This window comes from Rhinoderma darwinii, chromosome 11 (assembly GCF_050947455.1).
Source record: "Rhinoderma darwinii isolate aRhiDar2 chromosome 11, aRhiDar2.hap1, whole genome shotgun sequence".
In the NCBI taxonomy this organism is placed as follows: Eukaryota; Metazoa; Chordata; class Amphibia; order Anura; family Rhinodermatidae; genus Rhinoderma; species Rhinoderma darwinii.
This window is the reverse complement of record NC_134697.1, coordinates 14,470,932-14,492,427: the sequence shown is the minus strand read 5'-3', so window position 1 is coordinate 14,492,427 and position 21,496 is coordinate 14,470,932. Positions and strand designations below refer to the sequence as shown.

At 42.4% G+C, this 21,496-nt stretch overlaps 1 protein-coding gene across 7 annotated transcripts in view; it reads left to right on the top strand.

The window, feature by feature from the left end:
- LDB1 (LIM domain binding 1) overlaps window positions 1–21,496 on the top strand; it is a 158,180-nt gene that overhangs the window by 125,598 nt on the left and 11,086 nt on the right. For 6 of the 7 annotated variants that reach the window (XM_075843016.1, XM_075843014.1, XM_075843015.1 and 3 more), the window contains exons 2-6: window positions 8,787–8,889; window positions 12,580–12,624; window positions 14,932–15,007; window positions 16,660–16,762; window positions 17,919–18,091. In XM_075843016.1, the coding sequence (XP_075699131.1) occupies window positions 8,787–8,889; window positions 12,580–12,624; window positions 14,932–15,007; window positions 16,660–16,762; window positions 17,919–18,091 (500 nt within the window). The remainder of the gene's footprint in view (window positions 1–8,786; window positions 8,890–12,579; window positions 12,625–14,931; window positions 15,008–16,659; window positions 16,763–17,918; window positions 18,092–21,496) is intronic. The other variant, XM_075843017.1, reaches the window with a different exon arrangement.

The following is a 21,496-nucleotide window of genomic DNA, read 5'->3' as shown; positions in this document are numbered from 1 at the left end:
TTATTTGTGAAAAATATAAATATTTTGAAAAAATAGCATTTTTCTAAATTTAAATGGATCTACTTGTAAGACAGATGGTTATACCACCCAAAATAGTTACTAGTTCACATTTCCCGTATGTCTATTATATGTTGGCATCATTTTTTGAACATTCTTTTATTTTTCTAGGACGTTACAAGACTTCGAACATAAGCAGCAATCCCTCATGTTTTGAATAAAATTTCAAAAGCCTTTTTTTTTAGGTACTAGTTCCGTTCTGAAGTGGTTTTGAGGGGCCTATGTATTAGAAACCCCCATAAATTACCCCATTTTAGAAACTAGACCCCTCAAAGTATTCAAATCAGCATTTATAAAGTTTATTAACCCTTTAGGTGTTTCACAGGAGTTTGAAGAGACTCTGTCACCACAGAAGTGCCCTATATTGTACATGATGTGATCGGCGCTGTAATGTAGATTACAGCAGTGTTTTCTATTTAGAAAAACGATCATTTTTGATGGAGTTATGACCTATATTCGCTTTATGCTAATGACTTTCATAATGAACAACTGGGTGTGTTTTACTTTTTGACCAAGTGGGCGTTGTACAGAGGAGTGTATGACGCTGACCAATCAGTGACCAATCAGCGTCATACACTTCTTTCCATTAATTTACACAGCACATAGCGATCTAGCTTATATCGCTATGTTCAGCCACATAAACACACTATAACATTACTGCAGTGTCCTGACAATGAATATACATTACCTCCAGCCAGGACGTGATGTGTATTCAGAATCCTGTCACTTCTGTAGCGTCTCTGTGATGTTTACAGAAAGGCAAGCGTAATCTTGCGAGATTACGATGTAACCTGTCATTTCAAACGAGATTATAAGAAACTGTAATTATAAGAGCCATAACTTTTATTTTATTTTTTCCATCAATAAAGCCGTGCGAGGACTTGTTTTTTGCGTAACGAACTGTAGTTTTGATCAGGACCATTTTTAGGTACATGCAACTTTTTGATCTCTTATTTAATTTTTGGGGAGGTGAAGTGACCTATTTGCATAGTCACATATTTGGTATCGCCGCGTCCGTAACGATCCTAACTATAAAGTTATTACATTATTGACCCGCACGGTGAACGCCGTAAAAAATAAAATAAACATTGCAAAAATTGCAGTTTTCTGTGAATTCTGCCTTAAAAAAAAAAAATTAGCAAAGTCGCATTTACTCCAAAATGGTACCAATGAAAACAATAAGTTGTTCGGCAAAAAGAAAAAGCCCTCACACAACTGCATCGGTGTAAAAATAAAGTTATGGCTCCTGAAATATGGAGACACAAAAACAAAATTTTGAAAAACATAGAAAATCTATACAAATTTGGTATCGTAACAATCCGCTAAATAAAGTTATTTTGTTATTTATACCACACGGTAAACGGTGTAATGTTAGGACAACCCCCCCCCCCACCCCCCAAAAAAAAGTTATTCAATAAATTCGATCTACCCCAAATAGTGCTATTAAAAAATACAACTTATACAAGACCTTATACAGCGATGTCGACGCAAAAATAAAAAAGTTATAGCCCTTTGAATGAGACGATGGAAAAACGTAAAAAATAGGCTGGTCATTAAGGGGTTAAAATACCTTTTCAAATGTTTACATAGCCTTCAAGCTCATGTTTATTGTACTTGGTTTTTATGATCTCTTGTTGTACCATCTTCTCCCCTCGAAGGAATGTTTAGAGGGGAGAATGTCTTTATAATACTGAAATCGAATGTTGGTGTTTTTTTTTTTTTTTTTTTTTTTGTTCTCCCAAATTCATATAGGAAGAAAAACCAACCCCACACGTTTCTTTGGCCAGGGTCTCCATTCAATACGTTCCGTTTCGGCCGACATTTATCTTGTTCTTCTCGCCCTTCAGGGGAATTACATTTACGTTATAATTACTCAGCGTTTTTGTAAACGAGCCCGGCATAGTCTATTTTCCCGCATTGTACATCAGCAGAGCTTTCCTGTTTTCCCATGGAGTGTCTGCTTTAGATTTGCAGAAAACAGCATATAGTTAATGTTTTTAAAAGGTTTCCGGTAGTAATAGGGAAATGGACAACCAGCTAATGAGGTATAACTCCCCGAGGAGCGCAGGGGGATGTATGAACCATGACGCGCGTGTCGTACTTTAGTTATTTGGAGTGTATTGTAAAAAGCGGTTTACGTGTAATTTTATTTCTTTAGGATATTTTCCTCCTTTTTTTTTTTTTTTTTTGGGGGTAATTTTTTGAAATGGTCTACAGTGAAATGCAAAATGTCTACATACATATGGTGTATATGATGAGTGATGGGTTTTATCACAACTCTCTGGTATAGTGGGTGACTACTCTGAGCTCCACAGGAGCGCGTGGAGCGGCTGGAAGACGCCTGTTTTTGCCTGAAAGAAAAGTTTGTTGCAGAGTGTAAAGGGGCATCCTAAAGAAGTTACTGATGACCGAGCAGCGGTGGGTAAAATGCAGCCGTATTGTGGCAGTCTGTAACTGGCCTGATGTTTGAGCGACAAGGACTGTTCTCTTGAAGAGGTGTGTGTTTTATTTGGGCTGTTTTTTTTTAATTTTTTGTCCATGGGCTGTGTGTGGTATCGCACCCCAAGGTGTTTCGCTCAAAACTGGATTGGCACCGTTCTGTCAGCCGTGAACGGAAAAAGCAGCTTTGCAGAAGTCTTGCTCCAAACTATTCAGCCTGTGTTATCAATCCGATTTTCTAAAATTAGTTTTTAGGTGTAGGATCTCCAGGTAATGATATTTAGTGTCATTTCATTAATGGAGAATTTAATGATACTATAACACTTTTAGTGACGTAACTGAATTTTTCCTGGACGTTTCTGGTCTTTCTTATGGGGTGTTTTTTTTTTTTTCGTTCTTTTTATATTATTATTATTATTATTATTATTATTATTATTATATATCTTCTTTTTGGAATATTTTCTTCTTGGCGCCACTCCTGACTAGGTGCTGTATAGAAAAGTGCAACACACCCCCATTTAAGTAAATATAAGATTTTTCTTATTTTGGTCTCCGATCAATGGTTTCGATCGGTGCCCAGACTAAATGTACGACCAGGATAGACAATCCATGTTTGTTCAGTGGGGGTGGACCCCTGGGACACCCGATGATCATCATAATGTAGGGGTGCCTCTATCATTTAACTCATGAATACACCGAACTTCTAGTTATGAGTCCAGTGTCAGAGTTGCCAACCTCCACTTCAGAAATATCTGGACAACTGAGCTAAAAATCACGGACCAAAATGTTGCCTGTGCTAGGAGTGACTCTCCAATCACAGCTCCGCTTGTAGCTTTCCCCCGCTAACTTAGGTGATATTTTCCCTAATTAGTCATTGACTTAGCTTTTTTTCTCTCCATCTGGCCCAGACCACTGTGACGACTTATTCCAGCCACGAGTCGTCTCTGCAGAATTTGGTACACAGACGTGTTGGTTTCTCGCTTTTCCAGCACCCTCCACCGCTATATCCCATCCTCTAAACAAACTCCTAATCCACAGTGCCCCAGGTGGTAATAATCACTCAGTGCTCGACACAATAAAAGTGCCCCTACGTAACCGTGCCCCGTTTGTACCCCCTTGTAGATAGCGCCACACAGGCCCCCTCCCCTTGTACTTAGCGCCACACTGCAAGCACACGTCTGCCTGACGTGAATCACCGTTAGGAGGTGCCGAGTAGGTCACATGGCGCAGCGGCGGAGTTCCACTTCTGACTGTGGTCGGTGACGGCCAGGGAATGGACCAGTCCTGTCACCTGACCTCATGTCGCTGACGTGAGGTCAGGTGACTGGATTGGTCCACTCCTGGCACCGACCTCACTTAGCAGCGGCCTGCATATTTTCAGACTATGCCCGGCCGCGGCCTACTCTAACTTTGCACTGCACATGCACATTTTGGCGCATGCGCAGTGCAAAGTTCCGGGAGAATGAGGAAAAGTCCCGGACGGTGCTTTTTTTCTGCCAGACTCTACGGATGGCAGAAAAAAAAACACCCATTTTTGCGGACTGTCCGTAAATTTACTGATGGTTAGCAACACTGTCCGGTATATTCTTTGATCACTCTTCGACAAAACAGCACAATATTATTTTGTGTTTTGGATAATGGGACTATGTACCTGTCCCTGTAATAAGCTGCTCTTACATAGGGAAGTGTAGTCTGATGGCCGAGCCGCTGGAAGAATATAATTATGTTGTCTGTACAACCAGTGCAATAATGGAAGTCACACGTGGGTTAATCATCGGCAAATTTTATTGTGCGATCTCCTTTTTTATTAGAATTTTTATTCTTGCGATCGTGTTTGTATTTTTTTCCTCATAGAATTTGTGCTTCCATCTGTCTCTGCTTAAATTATTCCCTTAAAATTTATTTAAATTATAAAATATTTGCCGTAAAATGAATATGGAAATATGGTGGATGTTTATTCGCATCTGCTGTTTTTTTTTTGTTTTTTTTTCTTTCTATTGTATGTTTTTATAAAACGGTGAAGTAACAGATATAAAAGGTGCAACGTTACTAGGAAGGTGGGCAGCTGAATAATAATGGGGTCGTCTGTGTGTAGAGTTTGTGGCCGGGTGACGGCTGTTTTTTTTATTACCAATTGAAATTCAGCTTAAAAAAGACAAAAGGCAGAGAGAGGTGTCCCTACAAGCCGCCCTGCCGGGGAACAAAGGATGTGGGTCACCTCACTGGGGGAGGGGGTAACCTCAGTCTGTCGCATGCCATGATGATGTGGGCTAGAGATTTTTATTCCCGGATACAAGGACAGACAATATATCTACATATTTATATCTGGGAATCCGATTTCAATCTGTAATTTTATTTTTTAGAAACTTCTGTGCAAATATAATAATGAATGTGTATTTTCTGGTAGTTACGGGTAATATTGTCATAAAAATATTTGTACCCAACCAGGGGTTTTATGGTCTAATGTTTTTTGCTAGGCGATTTTGTATGAATTGTGGTTTCATAAAGAAATAAACGTTACTTATTGGACTCCTTTTTGTGTGTTTATCGAAAATAATATATATATATATATATATATATATATATATATATATATATATATAAAATCAGAATGGTCTGACAGTAAGACAGGCCTTGTTGCCAATAGCAACCAATCCGTGCTCAGCTTTCATTTCTGAAATATGCTCCGGAAATATGAAAGCTTCCTTGTGATTGGTTGCTATTGATAACAAGTCCACTTAATAGTTTGACGAGTAAAGTCGCAAATTTTGCCACTAAAATCTTGCCCGTTATCGCTTGCAACATTTTAGCAGCGTAGTTTATGCAAAAAACTGTTTTGAATTGTTCTGCAATTGTGGGTTTTCAGACATATACCCTGTCAAAACGCCCAATCTAATGCTCGTGAAGAGGTTTGTCAAGCACTAGAAAAACATAGCTGCTTTCTTTCAAAAACAGCGCCACACCAGTCTATGGGTAGTGTATGGTTTTGCAGCTCAACTCCATTAATTTCAATGGAGCTGCGCTGCAGTACCAGACACAACCCATGGACAAGTGTGGCGCTGTTTTTGGAAGAAAGCAGCCATGTTTTTCTAATCCTGGACAAACCCTTTAAACACAAGTGACAGCCGTAGCGCTCCTTCTATTACCTAGGGCCGTCATGAGGCCATTGTTAGTACAGTGATGGCAGCCAGGGCCGGCATTTATCACTGCCGCATGCGTAGCATTGTGCTTATATGCGCGTGCAGTGTCTGAGCGTGCGTAAGCAAGTACACACATACTACTGTGTAGGTAGCGGGGATAAATGCTGGTCCTGGCTGCCATCATGGAACCACCAATGAAAGTCTACAGGTGCGGGAGGTCGCCTCCTTTGTTCGTGGCAACATTCTAGAAGAGTAGACATGCAAGGCGTAAATTATTCACCCTCCTGACAAGTTTTTGGGATATCGGTCTCCTTTCTTTCTGGTCCTCAGGTTATCCCAAACAAATGCTCCCACTTTCTAGTACGCATCTGAACGGCTTCTCCATCTCTTCTGGATTCCTTATAGATATCCCTTCTACTCATGGTGGATTATGATAAGTTGCAGTACAGACAACGTGCACATGACGCCTAAGTACTGGTGGTATAAGGGTACTGCCTGATGTAGAGTAAATACTGCAGAAATTCCAACCGGAATTTCCGTGCAGAAATTCTGCAGCGTTTTCGCAACATTAAGTGACCACCTGTAGAATAAAATTACGTACAGAGTCGTTTTCTGCACGTCTCTTCTGCGGGTTTTTTCAGCAGCGTGTAGACTAGATTTGTTAACATCTCACCCACTTTGCTTCTAATGTAATCGATGCGGAATTTCCCACAGTATTTATGCTATATGTGGCCTTACCAGAGTTGCCAACATTTTAACATTTTTTTTCCAGGGACGCTTAGGGTGTGGCGTCTTTGGTGGGTGTGTCTTATGGGGGCATGGTTTATCTGATGGGTGTGGCAAGTGGGGTGTGGCCTTCCAGTATTTCTGCATACAAAAAACGAACAAAATCTCTGCACTAGTTTGGCTGACAACTACTATGGTGGCCGGTATGTCTCTGGTTATCCGGTTGTTACAGGCGGGTGATTTCTCACTTTATCACTAGGACTAGGCGATATGAGCTGACCACTACCGGTAGCGTAAAAACCAGCATAGATCGTGCCACGCTCAGTGCCTCTTGTAGATGGTACTCCACACTGCCCCCCCAGTAGATATTGCCACACACGGCCCTCCCCCTGTAGATGGTGCCACACACGGCCCTCCCCCTGTAGATGGTGCCACACACAGGCCCCCCCTCTGTAGATACCCCCTGTGAGAATTCCACTCCTAGAGAGATCCCTGACTTCCCTGTCCATATAAGGGCAGTGACGTTAGTGGCACCTGCTGCAGCGGAATCCCCGGCCAGGTGTCTGTTGGTAATGCTCTGGCCAGTGATTCTGCTGCAGGAGGTGCCCCTGATGTCACTGCCCTTATATGGACCATGAAGTCATGGGCTACTCCTAGAGCACCTTCTGCAGTGGAATCCTCGGCAGGGTGTCGGCAACGCTTTGGCCGGGGATTTCACTTCAGGAGGAGTGAATGGCAGAGGAGGAAGCATAAAGTTTCCTGCTCTACCATAGTATTCAATTGTATCTGTGTCTTGAGGATGCAGATACAATTGAATGTAGCAGCTGCCTGGATGGTCTCTATATTTGGGACAGTTGGAAAGTATGCCTTACCCTTATACTACCAGTACTTTGGTGTCATGTGCATGTAGTCTATACTTCAGTACACAGAGTCCCTATGGTTCTATACTACAGAACCATAGATGGTGCTGCTGTATGTTGTATTACAGAGGTATTAATGCTTTTAGGGAAGAATATTGCCGTAATACAGCATCCAAAAGGAACAGGAGCAAAAATCAAATTGTGAAATGTAAGGCATACAGGAATTCAGTATACGTCTATAATATATGATCCATATTATAGCTACCATACAACTCGGAACTTGTACAGCGCTGTAATACGACCATGTATATGAAATGATGGTGCTATAAGGGATGGTTCACATCAGCGTTGGGTTCCATTTTATGTTTCCGTTTATCTATTCAGTCAGAGGAACAGATGAACGGAAACTATAGCTTCCGTATCAGTTTGTTTCTTTTCCGGACAGTTTCCTGTTACGTTTTTTTACGGAAACAATAGTATAGTAGCCTACGCTATTGTTTCCGTGAGAAAAATGGAAACTTTACTGAACGGAAACCAACTGAAGCATTACAATGGTAATGAAAATCGAAGCTGCTCTCCGTTTGGCTCTCCGTTTGGCTCTCCGTTTGGCTCTCCGTTTGGCTCTCCGTTTGGCTCTCCGTTTGGCTCTCCGTTTGGCTCTCCGTTCATCTGCTCCTCTGACGGAATAGTTGAACGGAAACCCCTAACGGAACCCGAACACTTAGGTGAACAGGCCCTAACTTTGTGGATTTTAGCCAGGCTCATACAGCACATGATGCAGTTTTAGATTTGGAAACAAGGCCTGGGCACTATTCTCTGTAATTTCTCCCTGTTATCAGCCATTTGGAGGCTGTCTCTTCTTCAATGATGGGAGGGGGCATCTTTCTGGACTTAATATGACTTGCTACTTTCTCCGTTGCCGAAAACGTCCACAAACAAATAGGAAACGTTTACTTCCCTCCGTGTGAAGAACATCAGCATCTCGTTCTATAAGCGGCTCTCTTATAAACTGCAGACGTTAGTGGTCACACGTCTCCATCAGGGAACAATTCTGGACAGGTGGCTAATTGTATTTCTACGGTCGGTGTAGTTTACAACATAACCCAGTTAGTCAACTTGTACAGGTTATGACGCAACCAAATTCATGCACGTTGCGCTGATTATATACGTATGGCACCGGTAATCTATGGCATTGTTGATGCATCGGAAATTAAATGTTGCCGTCATCCTAATTGTCTAATTAAATTCCAAAAGTACAAATGTGTCCATGATCGCCTCCAAAAGACCTTATGTGATTATCTCACCGTACAGTTGTGGGAGTGGCCTATCGAAAGCGCAATTACGGGTGTACATGGAGTCTGTTGGGTTTGGTAGTGGATTACAGGATAGAGTCACAGAGCTGGAATTTGTTACTTTGCACACTGAGATACTATAAAGGCTCTCCACTAAAAATAGACAAACCATATACTGTATAATAGTATAGAGTATATAACAAAATGGGCTGTAACAATGTTCTTTTATTATTATTTTATAAATGACGTTTTGTTGTTTTCTTCTAATACAGGCTGTTCCTCCAAGTCATTCAAGCTGTACTCGCCAAAGGAGCCCCCCAACGGCAACGCCTTTCCCCCCTTCCACCCAGGCACAATGCTGGATCGAGATGTGGGGTAAGTACTCACCTTCCTGATTATTTCTCTTCTGCACTAATGATTTTTCACCTTTTTTAGTTTTCCTGTGAGAAGTCTTGATGGCCTATCCTTATGATAGTCCATCAGTGTTAGACCGGGGGCAATGTAATCCCGTACAAGCAGCGGTGTCCGGTTCTGCAGCTCAGCACTATTCTAGTAAACGGGACTGAGCTGCAGTACCAGGCACAGCCACACGTTTGTATGGCGCTTTCCCTGTGTAAATAATTAACCTGTTAATGACCAGGTGTGTTTAGCCCTTAACGAATAAAACATTTTTTTCATCACCACCTTCCAACAGCCGTAACTTTTTCTGTCTGTAGCTGCATGAGGGCTTGTTTTTTTTTGTGGGATGTTCTATTTTCAATTGCCTCATTTGGGATACATATAGAATTTATTAATTCTCATTAGCTTTCGTAAATTATTCATAGAAGGGAATGCTAAAAACCCAATTTTTTTTCAAACCTTGTTTACCGTGTGGTAAAAATAAGATGTTGACTTTATTCTATAAATCGGTACGAATGCAGCGATGGCAAATATGTATAGAGTTGTTAAGATTGCGACGGTTCCTAATATATATATATATATATACTCACTCTAATAGATTAACCATTTGGGGGAGCAACTTTTTGATTTTTATTAAATGTTATCAACCCCTTACAGGCCACCCACTGTCTTTTGACGGTGCAGGTCCCCAGTCTACAGCAAAGTCTTTTGGCATCCAGTCAGCATTCCTCCTCTAAGCAGGAACTGAAACAAACATCTCCTGCACGTAGAGAAGCCTTCTGAATACAGCTCGAATCAGAGGAGACCCCGACCCCAGCTGTTTAACTTTTGATCGCCACTGTTTGTGATCAAAGGGGACTCCCCTCTTGCATCGTGTCACTGAAAATCCAGTGATGCGATCAGAGACTGGGGTGACCCTCTGCAGTCAGCCCTGGGGACCTAGAAAGGACCCCAGAGCGGTTTGTTCTGTAAGCCTCCCGTTAGGGCACACTATATGCTGTATGTATACTGTGTCATAGTGACGGTGTCATGTATTAGTATACAGGAATATGCTAATACATTATAAATAAAAAAGCTGCAAATTAGAAGTTAACCCTTCATAGGATAAAAAAAGTAACGAAGTTTATAAAAGTCCAAAAAGTCATTATTTTGCATAAAATATATTTTATTGCCCATACGTTACGTAAAAAGAAAACCTACACGTTTTGGGTGTCTACACGACGGTAATAACCTGAAGAATTATTTTAACAGGTTATTTAGCTTGAATGGGATAAAAAAAATAAACCCTCCAAAAAAATCATGCCAAATTTTTTTTTCTACCCCCAAACCACACAGAAAAAATAAATTCCTGGGTAAAACAAGGCCTCATAGCCTCACATAGTATTCCATAGCATTACTGCCTGTCAGTGCATCGTGGCATGACCTAATAGGCGGTAACCGATGGCAGACCTTGGGGGCCTCGCTATTGGGTTGCCGGTGGGCTCATCCAGTGAGCCTCCTCCCTCTCTCAAACACCTTAGATACCACTGTCATCCTTGACCGCAGCATATAATGGGTTAAACTGCGGGGATTGGACCTGTGTGTGTAACCGCTGCGCTCCTGCTTCTGATCTTGTGGATTCTGTGTCCGTACCCACGAGATCCCAATGACTGCATGTCCATCGCAAAGCAGGAAGCCCCAGACTTTAGTATAAGGACTCCTCCTTTAGACTTTGGTATGAAAATATGGATGTGCAATACGGAGAATTTTTTTTATTTTATTTTTTACAATTTTTTTTAAAATTTTAGTTTTTGTTTCCATATTTTGTTATGATTTTGTTATCCCGATTTTGGTCAGATTTTTTGTAAAAGGATAAACTAATTTAAGGCATGCTCACACCGCGCTAAAAAAATTACGTGTAAACGCGCTTGCATTTGTGAAACTTTTTAAAATACAGTTTATACCGCGTTTTCCACGTGTTTTTTTATTTTTTATTTTTTAATGTTTTTTCGGTTTTCTTTTACACGTTTTGTGTGCACTTTTTGCGTGTTTTTTTGGCATGCAGTTGGGACTTTTATTGACTATGGGAACATTTGGCACGTTTTACACGTCAAGGAATGATGCTTTATTTACACTACCTGCGCTTTCCCATTGATTCGAATGTGAAGCGTATTTCGGCGGGTAAAACTTGACAAAATACACGTCAAATACGCGCCGTGGTGAATGTTGCTGAAATACGTATGATAAAAGAACTGCACAAATACGCACATGTGAACTATGTAAAAACGGAACATGCATTTTTATACTCAACCCATCTGTTGGAACATGCTGCATATCGAAAAATACGTCCTGTGCATAAAAAAACGGATAGGTGAATAAAACCATTTAAATGTATTGGCGCTGTTTTATCAACGAAAAAAGAAAACGTATTAATATGGACCAGAAAAATGAAAGTGTGAACGAGCCCTGAAAGTCAAAATGCTGTTTCATTGCTAATAGAATAAAATAATTTTTTTTTTTGTTTAAGGGGTCATGGTGCTCCCTGACTATAAGTTATACATCTGATGGTAGATTTCCATGTAATGTCTAATATTCTGTGAATGTAGGTTCAGCAAATCTTATACCTTCACCCCATGGTCCAGTGTTCAGCTCTTTATTAGTGACCTTTTGTTATGATTTTAAAGTTTTTTGTTTTTTTTCCATCAGGGACATTTCGACATATCCACGGGATATATCAGATTGATGCGTATCCCACTTCTGGGACCCGCACCTATCTCTAGAACGGGGCCCCTAAACCCCGTTCTACCTCTCTGTGCACCGGCTGACTCATGTGATGTCCGACCATGAAGAAGGAAACGGCATAGCACGCTGACCTACGCTGTTTCCGTAAGTCCCGTAGAACTGAACAGTAGTTACGGAAATAGCGTAGCTCGCATGCTATGCTGTTTCTGTAACTGCCATTCACTACTATGGGAATTACGGAAACCACGTAGGTCAGCGAGCTACTCTAAGTAACGACCATATAACCTGGAAGTGGCTGGGAGTCCGCAGTAGAACAGGGTTTAGGGGGCTCAGTTCTAGAGATAGGTGCAGGTCCCAGAGGTGGGACCCGCATCTATCTGACATTTGACACATACCCTGTGGATATGTCATTAATGTCCTTGATGGGAAAACCAGTTTAATGGATCATTTGTGTTCAACAAGTTCCAAGGTAAAAATTGTAACGGCTTTGTGCTTCCTGTGTGTTACATTATGGTTTCCACATTGTAGCAACCTGTGGCTGATCTGATGATAAAAATATTAATGAATCGGCAAATGTCTCTCCATTCAGTTTGGTTCCCAATTCGAGAAAAAGCGGAATCCACCGATTCTTTGTTCCGGTGGTTTGGTAGCGGTTTGTTTTCTGATTGAAATAATCATGGACACTTGGCTGAGATGAGCGCGTATGTTTTATGGGAAGACCAAACAAACATTTAGCCAAGAACTATTTCGTGGTTGCCTTTAGTTATATCTACAGGGCAATCATCCTGAACGCATTTTGTGTTTAATTTAGTAACAGAAATGTAAGTTCTCCAGCTCGGCATGTCTGATCTGTGTGGTGTCCGGCCTGTGGTGTTCAATAAAAATTAAAAAAAATTAAACTTCTATTGCTGCGTCGGAAAAAATATTCTTTTATTTTCTCTTTAGACCGACTCCGATGTATCCTCCCACATATCTGGAGCCTGGCATAGGGTAGGTACATTAAGATTTCTTGCTTTTTCTATTTAAATGTACTAAAAAACACATTTAAATTTATTCTTAAATGAAATCTGATTAAAGGCGTTATTCGGTAAGTGCCATTTTTTTTTAGTGGTTGCAAATGAGAGAAAAAAAGCAGTGCTACCTATCCTTGCCCCCGGCGATCCAGCGCTGTCGCTCTGGCGGCTGTCCTGGTGCTTCATTACATACACATAGCATGTGGCTGCTGCAGGCAATCAGCGGGGTGCTTTAGTGACTAATGGCCACTGAGCCCTCTGATTGGCTGCAGCGGTCACACGCTACGTGAATGTAAACAAGCACCAGGACAGTCGCCGGAGCTACAACGCTTTTTTGTTTCATTTGTAGCCCCTAAGAAAAAAAAATGGCGCTTCCTGGAAAACACAATAACGCCGGCAAAGATGGGGAATGTGGTATAAACAATTACTGATAAATCTGGGTTTGGGCCAAATGGCACTTTTTTTGTGCACGTACGAATGTCAGAAAAAGTGGGTGGAGCTTCAGAGTCGCGACGAGCACAAAACAAAAAAAAAACATTCTGAAAGTGTTCATACACGTAGTATAAAAGTTGCAGAAAACAATGCGTGGTCTGGCATTGAGATTACCGTAAACCAGTGCACCCTGTTGATTGATCTGGCGCATGCTGCATGGAGGAGAGAGATTGGCGCACTGCTTGCATGGTGCGTCCGTATTGATATACAAAACAGTGGTGGAGATGTGTCCATAGCAGTCTGCCCCAGATTTCTCAAGCTGAATTAGCGGAGGGCAGTACTCCACTTTGTCTGCCATATTATCCTTCTTTTTTTTTTTTTTTTAAGGGAGATTTTATACATAGAGTAAAAAATGTGCTGTTGAGCCAGCCTGAAAAACCACCCCCAAATCCCCAAAGTCTTTTTGCATAGCAATGGATGAAATCCGTTGTGAAAATCTAACCGGGCATTCTGTGGGTATTTTACACGGTTTGTGAATGGGGTTTGGAAAAACTCATATTGATTGGAAAATATTCCAAAAATACCTTGATAAGCTGGCCGCCTGGGCAAAAACACGGTAGAGGAAATTAAATGTAAATAATGTCCCTAAGCTGCAGGAAAAGTATTAATTCATATACATTAAATGGAAGCAATCTGGGGATAACTGCATGAGAGAAGGAACTGGGTTTTCTGGTTACAAGTAGGCGAAGCGGCAGCACTCAATGCCAAGCTGCAGCTGCAAAGGCAGATCAGATTCTAGGGTGTATAAAAAGAGTTTAAAGATTGCCCCTCTAAATTACTTGTATGACCCCCATCTCGAATATGGGATTCAGTTTTTGGGGCTCCACATTGTAAAAAGGATATAGGGGAACTGGAGAGGGTTCAAAGGCCGGCGACTGGATTGTTAGATGGCATGGAAGATTTATTTTTTACAATGAGAGGCTAGAAAAATTGGGCTTGTACAGCTTGAGGAGGGGGGAAAGACACCTTAGAGGTTAACTAATTTACATGTATAATTATGAGTGGTCAGTACAACGAACTGGCACATTATTTATCCAGGGAATTATACCAAGGACCAAGGGACATTCATTGCGTGTGGAGGAAAGACGATTTAGGCATCCAATATACAGTAGGAAAGGGTTCTTTACGGTTAGAGTAGTTAAACTATTGAATGCCCTACCCCAAAAGGTAGTAACAGCCGATACAATGACCGTATACAAAAAAGGGCTAAAATCTTATCTGATTACAGATGACATGGAGGGATATAAATAATTTAGCATTGAATGATGTATGATTGATTTAAGAAAGCTTAGACTTGGACGTGTGTATTTTGAGTTTATGTAACTTGGTAAATTGCATCGTACTGCGGTTTCCGCATCCAATATTCCTCAATAAATAGGCTTTGTGAGCACAGCTTAGAGGGGATGTCTGGTTTACGAAATCTTGTTATGGAATTCGGAGTTATTGGGGGGGGATCTCAATCAGAACCTTCAACTATTCGCCAGATAAGCGCATTTCTTGACCGCTTATGACATGGCATGCAATAAGTTGCCTTGGAGCCCCAGCCTTAGAGGATACCCCCAGGCAAGACTGATCAACTGTGTTATGCCCAGTGCGGGGCCTGTGGAGAAGGTGCACTAGGCATGACACAGTCTATCAGTTTTGTCCAGAGTGTTTCTTAAAACTTGTCATTGGTTTAACAATAAACATTTAAAGATGATCGTTAACGACTATCATTGTGTCTGTGGGTCTAGAACAATTAGTCTTTATCCAAGGAAACTTGTTCTAACGTCTTTCTTTGTTCTGTTAACAGAAGACATACACCGTATGGGAACCAGACAGACTACAGAATATTTGAACTGAACAAACGTCTACAAAATTGGACAGAGGTAGGACGTGCTACGTTTTCATTTGCCATGAGCGAATATTGTCTATACGTTTTGGGATGACCAATAGTTAGTGAAACTTCCCCATAAGACTCCTAGACTGAATTTACTTTGATTTTTTTTTCCCCACAATTACGGTCTATGGAAGCAGCCCAGCTATAAGCAGACCACCCTCTAATCTGACCAAAGCCCACTTTTTTAAGCACATTTTTGGGTGGGAACATCTTTGAAAATACCACAAAGAGATCTACATGCGCTGTGGATCATCTGGATGTTGATGTGCACCGCATCACCGGACATGAAAGAGCAGGATGAGAGAACTTGCTTGGCATATCAGGGGAGAGAAGCTGCCAGCATCGCACCGCATCATTGGGGCAGAGCGAGAGCAGGACCATTTCCAGCACCAAAGAGCGTCATTGGAAAGGATGGATTAGGAGGGGGAGGAGGAGGGAGGCTGTCAGAGAAGGAGAGGGTGCTGCACGCACCATGATTCACGCATCACGCTGCACTGAACAGCCTGTGGGATTTCTGGGCAGGGAAGCCTGCAGACTGCCACTGTGGTTTCAAGGTTAGCAGAGAGGGGGAGTTATGGGAAGTGGAGCCTGACTGGGGTCTAAGAATAAGGGGAGCCATTGTACTGTCTGAGATGGAGCTAGGGGATTTAGGAATGCTGGGGACAAGGAATGAGAGGGGGAGCCCTAATGGGGACCAGTAATGATAGAGGAGCCATGCTGGGTACCAAGAGGGGAACCATGCTGGGGAACCTATTTTAGAGGTGAGCCATGGTGGGGACTCTGAATAGGAGGGGGGAGCCATGCTGGGTTCTAAGAACGAGAGGGGGGAGCCATGCTGGGTTCTAAGAACGAGAGGGGGGAGCCATGCTGGGTTCTAAGAACGAGAGGGGGGAGCCATGCTGGGTTCTAAGAACGAGAGGGGGGAGCCATGCTGGGTTCTAAGAACGAGAGGGGGGAGCCATGCTGGGTTCTAAGAACGAGAGGGGGGAGCCATGCTGGGTTCTAAGAACGAGAGGGGGGAGCCATGCTGGGTTCTAAGAACGAGAGGGGGGAGCCATGCTGGGTTCTAAGAACGAGAGGGGGGAGCCATGCTGGGTTCTAAGAACGAGAGGGGGGAGCCATGCTGGGTTCTAAGAACGAGAGGGGGGAGCCATGCTGGGTTCTAAGAACGAGAGGGGGGAGCCATGCTGGGTTCTAAGAACGAGAGGGGGGAGCCATGCTGGGTTCTAAGAACGAGAGGGGGGAGCCATGCTGGGTTCTAAGAACGAGAGGGGGGAGCCATGCTGGGTTCTAAGAACGAGAGGGGGGAGCCATGCTGGGTTCTAAGAACGAGAGGGGGCAGCCATGCTGGGTTCTAAGAACGAGAGGGGGGAGCCATGCTGGGTTCTAAGAACGAGAGGGGGAGCCATGCTGGGTTCTAAGAACGAGAGGGGGAAAGAGAGCTGTTTTTGTGGGCTGTACATATTTGCTGACTGCATTACATGCTTTAACCTGCATTCTTTGTACCTTTTGTCTTTGAGAGGACCACCCCCAGAAAGACAATTTTTCTGTGCAATTTGGGGGGGGGGGGGTCTGCTCAGTTTGTATATCCGTGTCATGTGTTTAGCACTTGTATTAGGTAATTAGAGCTTCTGTTTACAGGAATGTGACAATCTCTGGTGGGACGCCTTCACCACAGAATTCTTTGAAGATGACGCCATGTTGACCATCACGTTTTGCTTGGAAGACGGACCAAAGAGATATAGTGAGTATTGTAAATCTTAGTTGGTGTCTCTAGTACTTCTTAGGGAGAGTTAGTGATATGATGTGATTTATGTTGATAAAAGGATTGGATGAGATTTTTTTTTAAAAAGGCTGTTTTCTTGCAGAAACTGCGCCACTCATGTCCATGGCCTGTGTGTGGTATTGCATCTCGGTGCCATTCATGTAAATGGGTTGAGCGGAAATACCACACAGTGTCTATGGTCAAGGGTGGCGCAGTTTCTGAAATAAAGCTCTATGCTATAAAGTGTACTTTAAATGGGTTGTCTGCTTTGGGGAACCCCTTCCTAGGAGTCCAGTCCTCCAGTTACTCACAGATCGCAGTGTGTTGTATAGTCCGCTTTGACTTTTGGGGAAAACACTTTGTAAATGAAGCATTACACGGCACCCACTGGAAGAATTTGCTCTTCCAATGTAAGTGACATTGGCACTCTGCTCTGAATAATAGTGGGTGGTCCATTACCTCCATATACCCTAATAGTCATATGGAGAGGGGTAGTCTAAAGCAGAATTTAATTTAAAGTGTAGATTTGGCTTTGGTGAGCCTACATTAACTTACCCTACTATATATTTAATCATAACTCTTCCATTACAAGCGTGAGATATCTGATAATAAGTTGGATTTGGAAGGTACTGATTCTTCTTGTGGAGATCCGAATCTTAAGGGCAATGCGCTCTGGGAAAAAGCATGCAAAATAGCTCTACTCCAGCAGGAAGAAAACAGTCTCTAGTGCCACCTATAGGTGATTACCCTGTAAGTCAATGTCCAACCCTTTTTTTATAGAGCCTTAAAACATGACTCGGGTTAATGGCTGAACCTCCGACACCATCTGTAGTCCGCACTGTTCAGAGTTGCTGCAAGTAAATTGGGAAAGCGACCAGAAAAAAGGTGCCGTTTACAGCAGCCTGTGGCCATCTGTGGCAGAGGCGTAACGTGAAGCTCCTGGGCCCTAATGCAAAATCTGTAAAGGCCCCCACTTACCATGTGACCTTTATAATACTGGTGTCTTATATGGCAGAGAGGTATTTTACCCCTCTCAGGTGCCAGGGTCGGGGTGCTACCGTCGCATGTTGTCTATTTATGTAGCACGACTCTGGTAAGAACTGAAATGACATGACTTTGTTTTGTGTCGCTTCAGCAATTGGACGGACGCTTATTCCCCGCTATTTCCGCAGTATATTTGAAGGTGGAGCCACAGAGCTGTATTACGTCTTGAAACACCCCAAGGAGTCATTCCACAATAACTTTGTCTCTCTTGACTGCGATCAGTGCACGATGGTCACACAGCATGGCAAACCCATGTTCACGCAGGTAAGATCACTCCGTCAGCAGAGGAGGATTTAGGATTGTCCCGTCATAAATCCATAACCTAAAGCTTAAAGGAGCACTCCACTTTATTTTTTTTATTGCACCCTCCATTTGTACATTGGTGTTTCAGTGGGGTGCTGTGTGTAGCAATACTTAACGACCCCTGCATCTTGTCATTTTTCTGGGTTCAGCGCCGCTCACGTAGTCTTCATTCTGACCTGGTCTGGAATCGCTGCTTTTCAGAAAACCGGAAGTCCGGCTCTCCATGCTTTCCTATGGGGCCTTTTTTTTTTGTTGCACACTGCACCCCACTAAATCACCAATGTACAAATGGAGGGTGCAATAAATAAAGTGAGTGGAGTGCTCCTTTAATCAGAATGAAATAAAAGATGACGAAACTTTCTAATTTATTTTGTTTCAATCTTTTGCCAAGATCTCTACTTGCTGTTCGCAAATGGAAACATTTTTGTTTACATGAACAGACTGAAAAATGGTACAAACCTAAAACTTCACAGCTGAGGTTTTGCTTTAATGTATCCAGTCTAGGAGTTCCAGGCTAATGCATTTTGCCTACATTGATACATTGTAGCTAGAGATGACCGAATTTCCCAAAATTTTCGGGGCCGATTCTATGGAATCGGCTGTTCAGTTCGGTCCGAATAAATTCCCTGCGAACCGCAAGTACCCCGATTGCCTTGCCTGATGACTCTTAGGACTGTATCCAAGTTGACTACGGTCCTAGACGACGTTAGAAAGTCAAACAGGGTAATTGGGGCACTTACGATTTCACCTCTAAAATAAAAAAAATACAATACTCCTCTTCTCTGGTCTCCCATTGCGAAGCGTCCCTACTGGCCGCCTGGGATTGGCTGCAGCGGTCACATGGTACAAAACATCGTCCTCTCAGACAGCCAGCTGGGACGTGTCACTACGAGAGACAAAGTATGGAGTTATTTTTCCTTAAATCTTCTTCTTTTTCTAATCTTTAAAGGGGTTTTCCAATCCTTTTTTTTTTTTTTTAAATCAATGCAATGTTGCTCTATTAATATATTAGTGCACTCTGACTATCTTTTTCCTGATAATAAATGGTTTTAGTAACATTACTCCCTATTGTTTACCTTGAGAGGTTTGTTTTGCTCAGTAAGTTCATTCCTCTTCTCTTCCTGTGTTTCTCCTCCCTGCATGCACTGCTCTAGTCCCAGCATGCAATGTGCATGCAGCAGTGCACTTGCTCCGCCTACTACACCCAGCTCTACTAACTTCTGCAATCTCAGTCTTCATTTTGGTGCTCTCATTCTATTACTGATAGCACAAGCTGAAATCACTGGATATCTGCGTTTTTAACCTCTTAACGCCGAAGGGCGGATATATCAGTCCTCTGCAGCTGCTAGTTCGCGCAGGAGGAGGGATATATCCGTCCTGTGATGGCGCGGGTACTGCCAGTGTACCCACACGATCAGCGGCAGGAGCACGGCTGTTATACACAGCCTGGCTCCTGCTGCAACTGCGGGAATCGAAGCGCGCTCCGATTCCGGCAGTTTAACCCATTAAATGCCGCTGTCAATAGTGACAGCGGCATCTAATGTGTATGACAGAGGGAGGGAGCTCCCTCTGTTTTATACTGACAGGCAATAATGCTTTGGTATACGAAGTATACCAAAGCATTATATATGCGATCGGCACATCGCATAGTGAAGTCCCCGGGTGGGACTAAAAAAAAAATGTCAATCCGTTAAATAAAGTTGGTGAAAAAACAAAAAAAAAATTACAGTGAAATACTTTTTTAAAGTAAAAGTGTCAAAACAAATCACACATACACATATATGGTATCCCCGCGATCGTAACCACTTGAACAATAAAATTAACACATTAATTAAACCGCTGGATGAACGGTGTCCAAAAAAACAACGGCAAAATTCGCTCTTTTCTCCCATTCCCACCATAAAAAATTTAATAAAAATTAATCTAAGTCCTATGTACCCCAAAATAGTACTAATGAAAACTACACATTGTCCCGCAAAAATCAAGCCCACGTACGGCCACATAGACGGAAAAATAAAACCGTTACGGCTCTTGGAATGCGGTGATGCAAAAACAAGTAATTTTTTTCTAAAAGGGTTTTTATTGTGCAAAACATAAAACCTTTACATATTTGGTATCCCCGTAACCGTGCCGAGCCATAGAATAAAGTTAACATGTTATTTACGCTGCATAGTAAACGGCGTAAATTTATAACGTGAAAATCAATGCTGGAATAGCTGCTTATTTTCAATTCTCTCCTAAAATAAAGTTAATAAAAGTTAATATATTATATGCATCTAAAAATGGTACAATTACAAAATACAACTCGTCCCGCAAAAAACAAGCCCTTATACGGCTATGTCGACGGAATAAAAAAAAAGTTACGACTCTTGGAATGTGACCGTGAAAAAAACAAAAATAATCCTTGGTCATTAACGTGCAAAATGGCCCGGTCATTAAGGGGTTAAACGGTTTGAAGAGGTCTTGTGGTACCAAAACAGTGGAAACCCCCAAAAGGTGCCCCCATTTTGGAAACTAGACCCCTTGAGGAATCCATTGTAGTTTTCTTGGGGTGCACGCGGCTTTTTGATCAGTTTTTATTCTATTTTTAAGTGGCGCGGTGACTAAAAAAACAGCAATTCTGCTATTGTTTTTTTATTCTATTTTTGTTACAGCGTTCACCGTGCGCTATAAATGACATTCACTTTATTCTGCGGGGCGATACGATTAGGGCTCATTTACACGAGCGTGTTATACATCTGTGCAACGCGCGTCGCAGGGACCTATGTTAGTCTATGGGGCCGTGCAGCCAGGTGCGTGATTTTCACGCAGCGTATGTCCGCTGCGTGAAGCGCACGACGTCCTATATTTGTGCGCTGTTCGCACATCACGCACCCATTGAAGTCAATGGGTGCGTGAAAACCACGCATGTGGCACGGAAGCAATTCCGTGGGACGCGCGTGATTCGCGCAACAGCACTGTAAAGGATGAATGAAAACAGAAAAGCACCACGTTCTTTTCTGTTTACAAACATCCAAACGGAGTGTCATAATGATGGCGGCTGCGCGAAAACCAGGCAGCCGCGCATCATAAAGGGCTGACACACGGAGCTGTTAATTGCCTTTTGCGCACGCAAAACGCCGCGCTTTTTGCTTGCACAAAATGCACACGCTCGTGTGAACTCGGCCTTACGGTGACACCAGATGTTTATAGTTCTTTTATGTCTTATGGCGTTTGCACAATAAAATACGTTTTGTAAAAAATCATTCACTTTTTGTGTTACCTTATTCTAAGAGCCAGAACTTTATTATTTTTCCATCAATAAAGCCGTGCGAGGACTTATTTTTTGCGTAACGAACTGTAGTTTCGATCAGGACCATTTTTCGG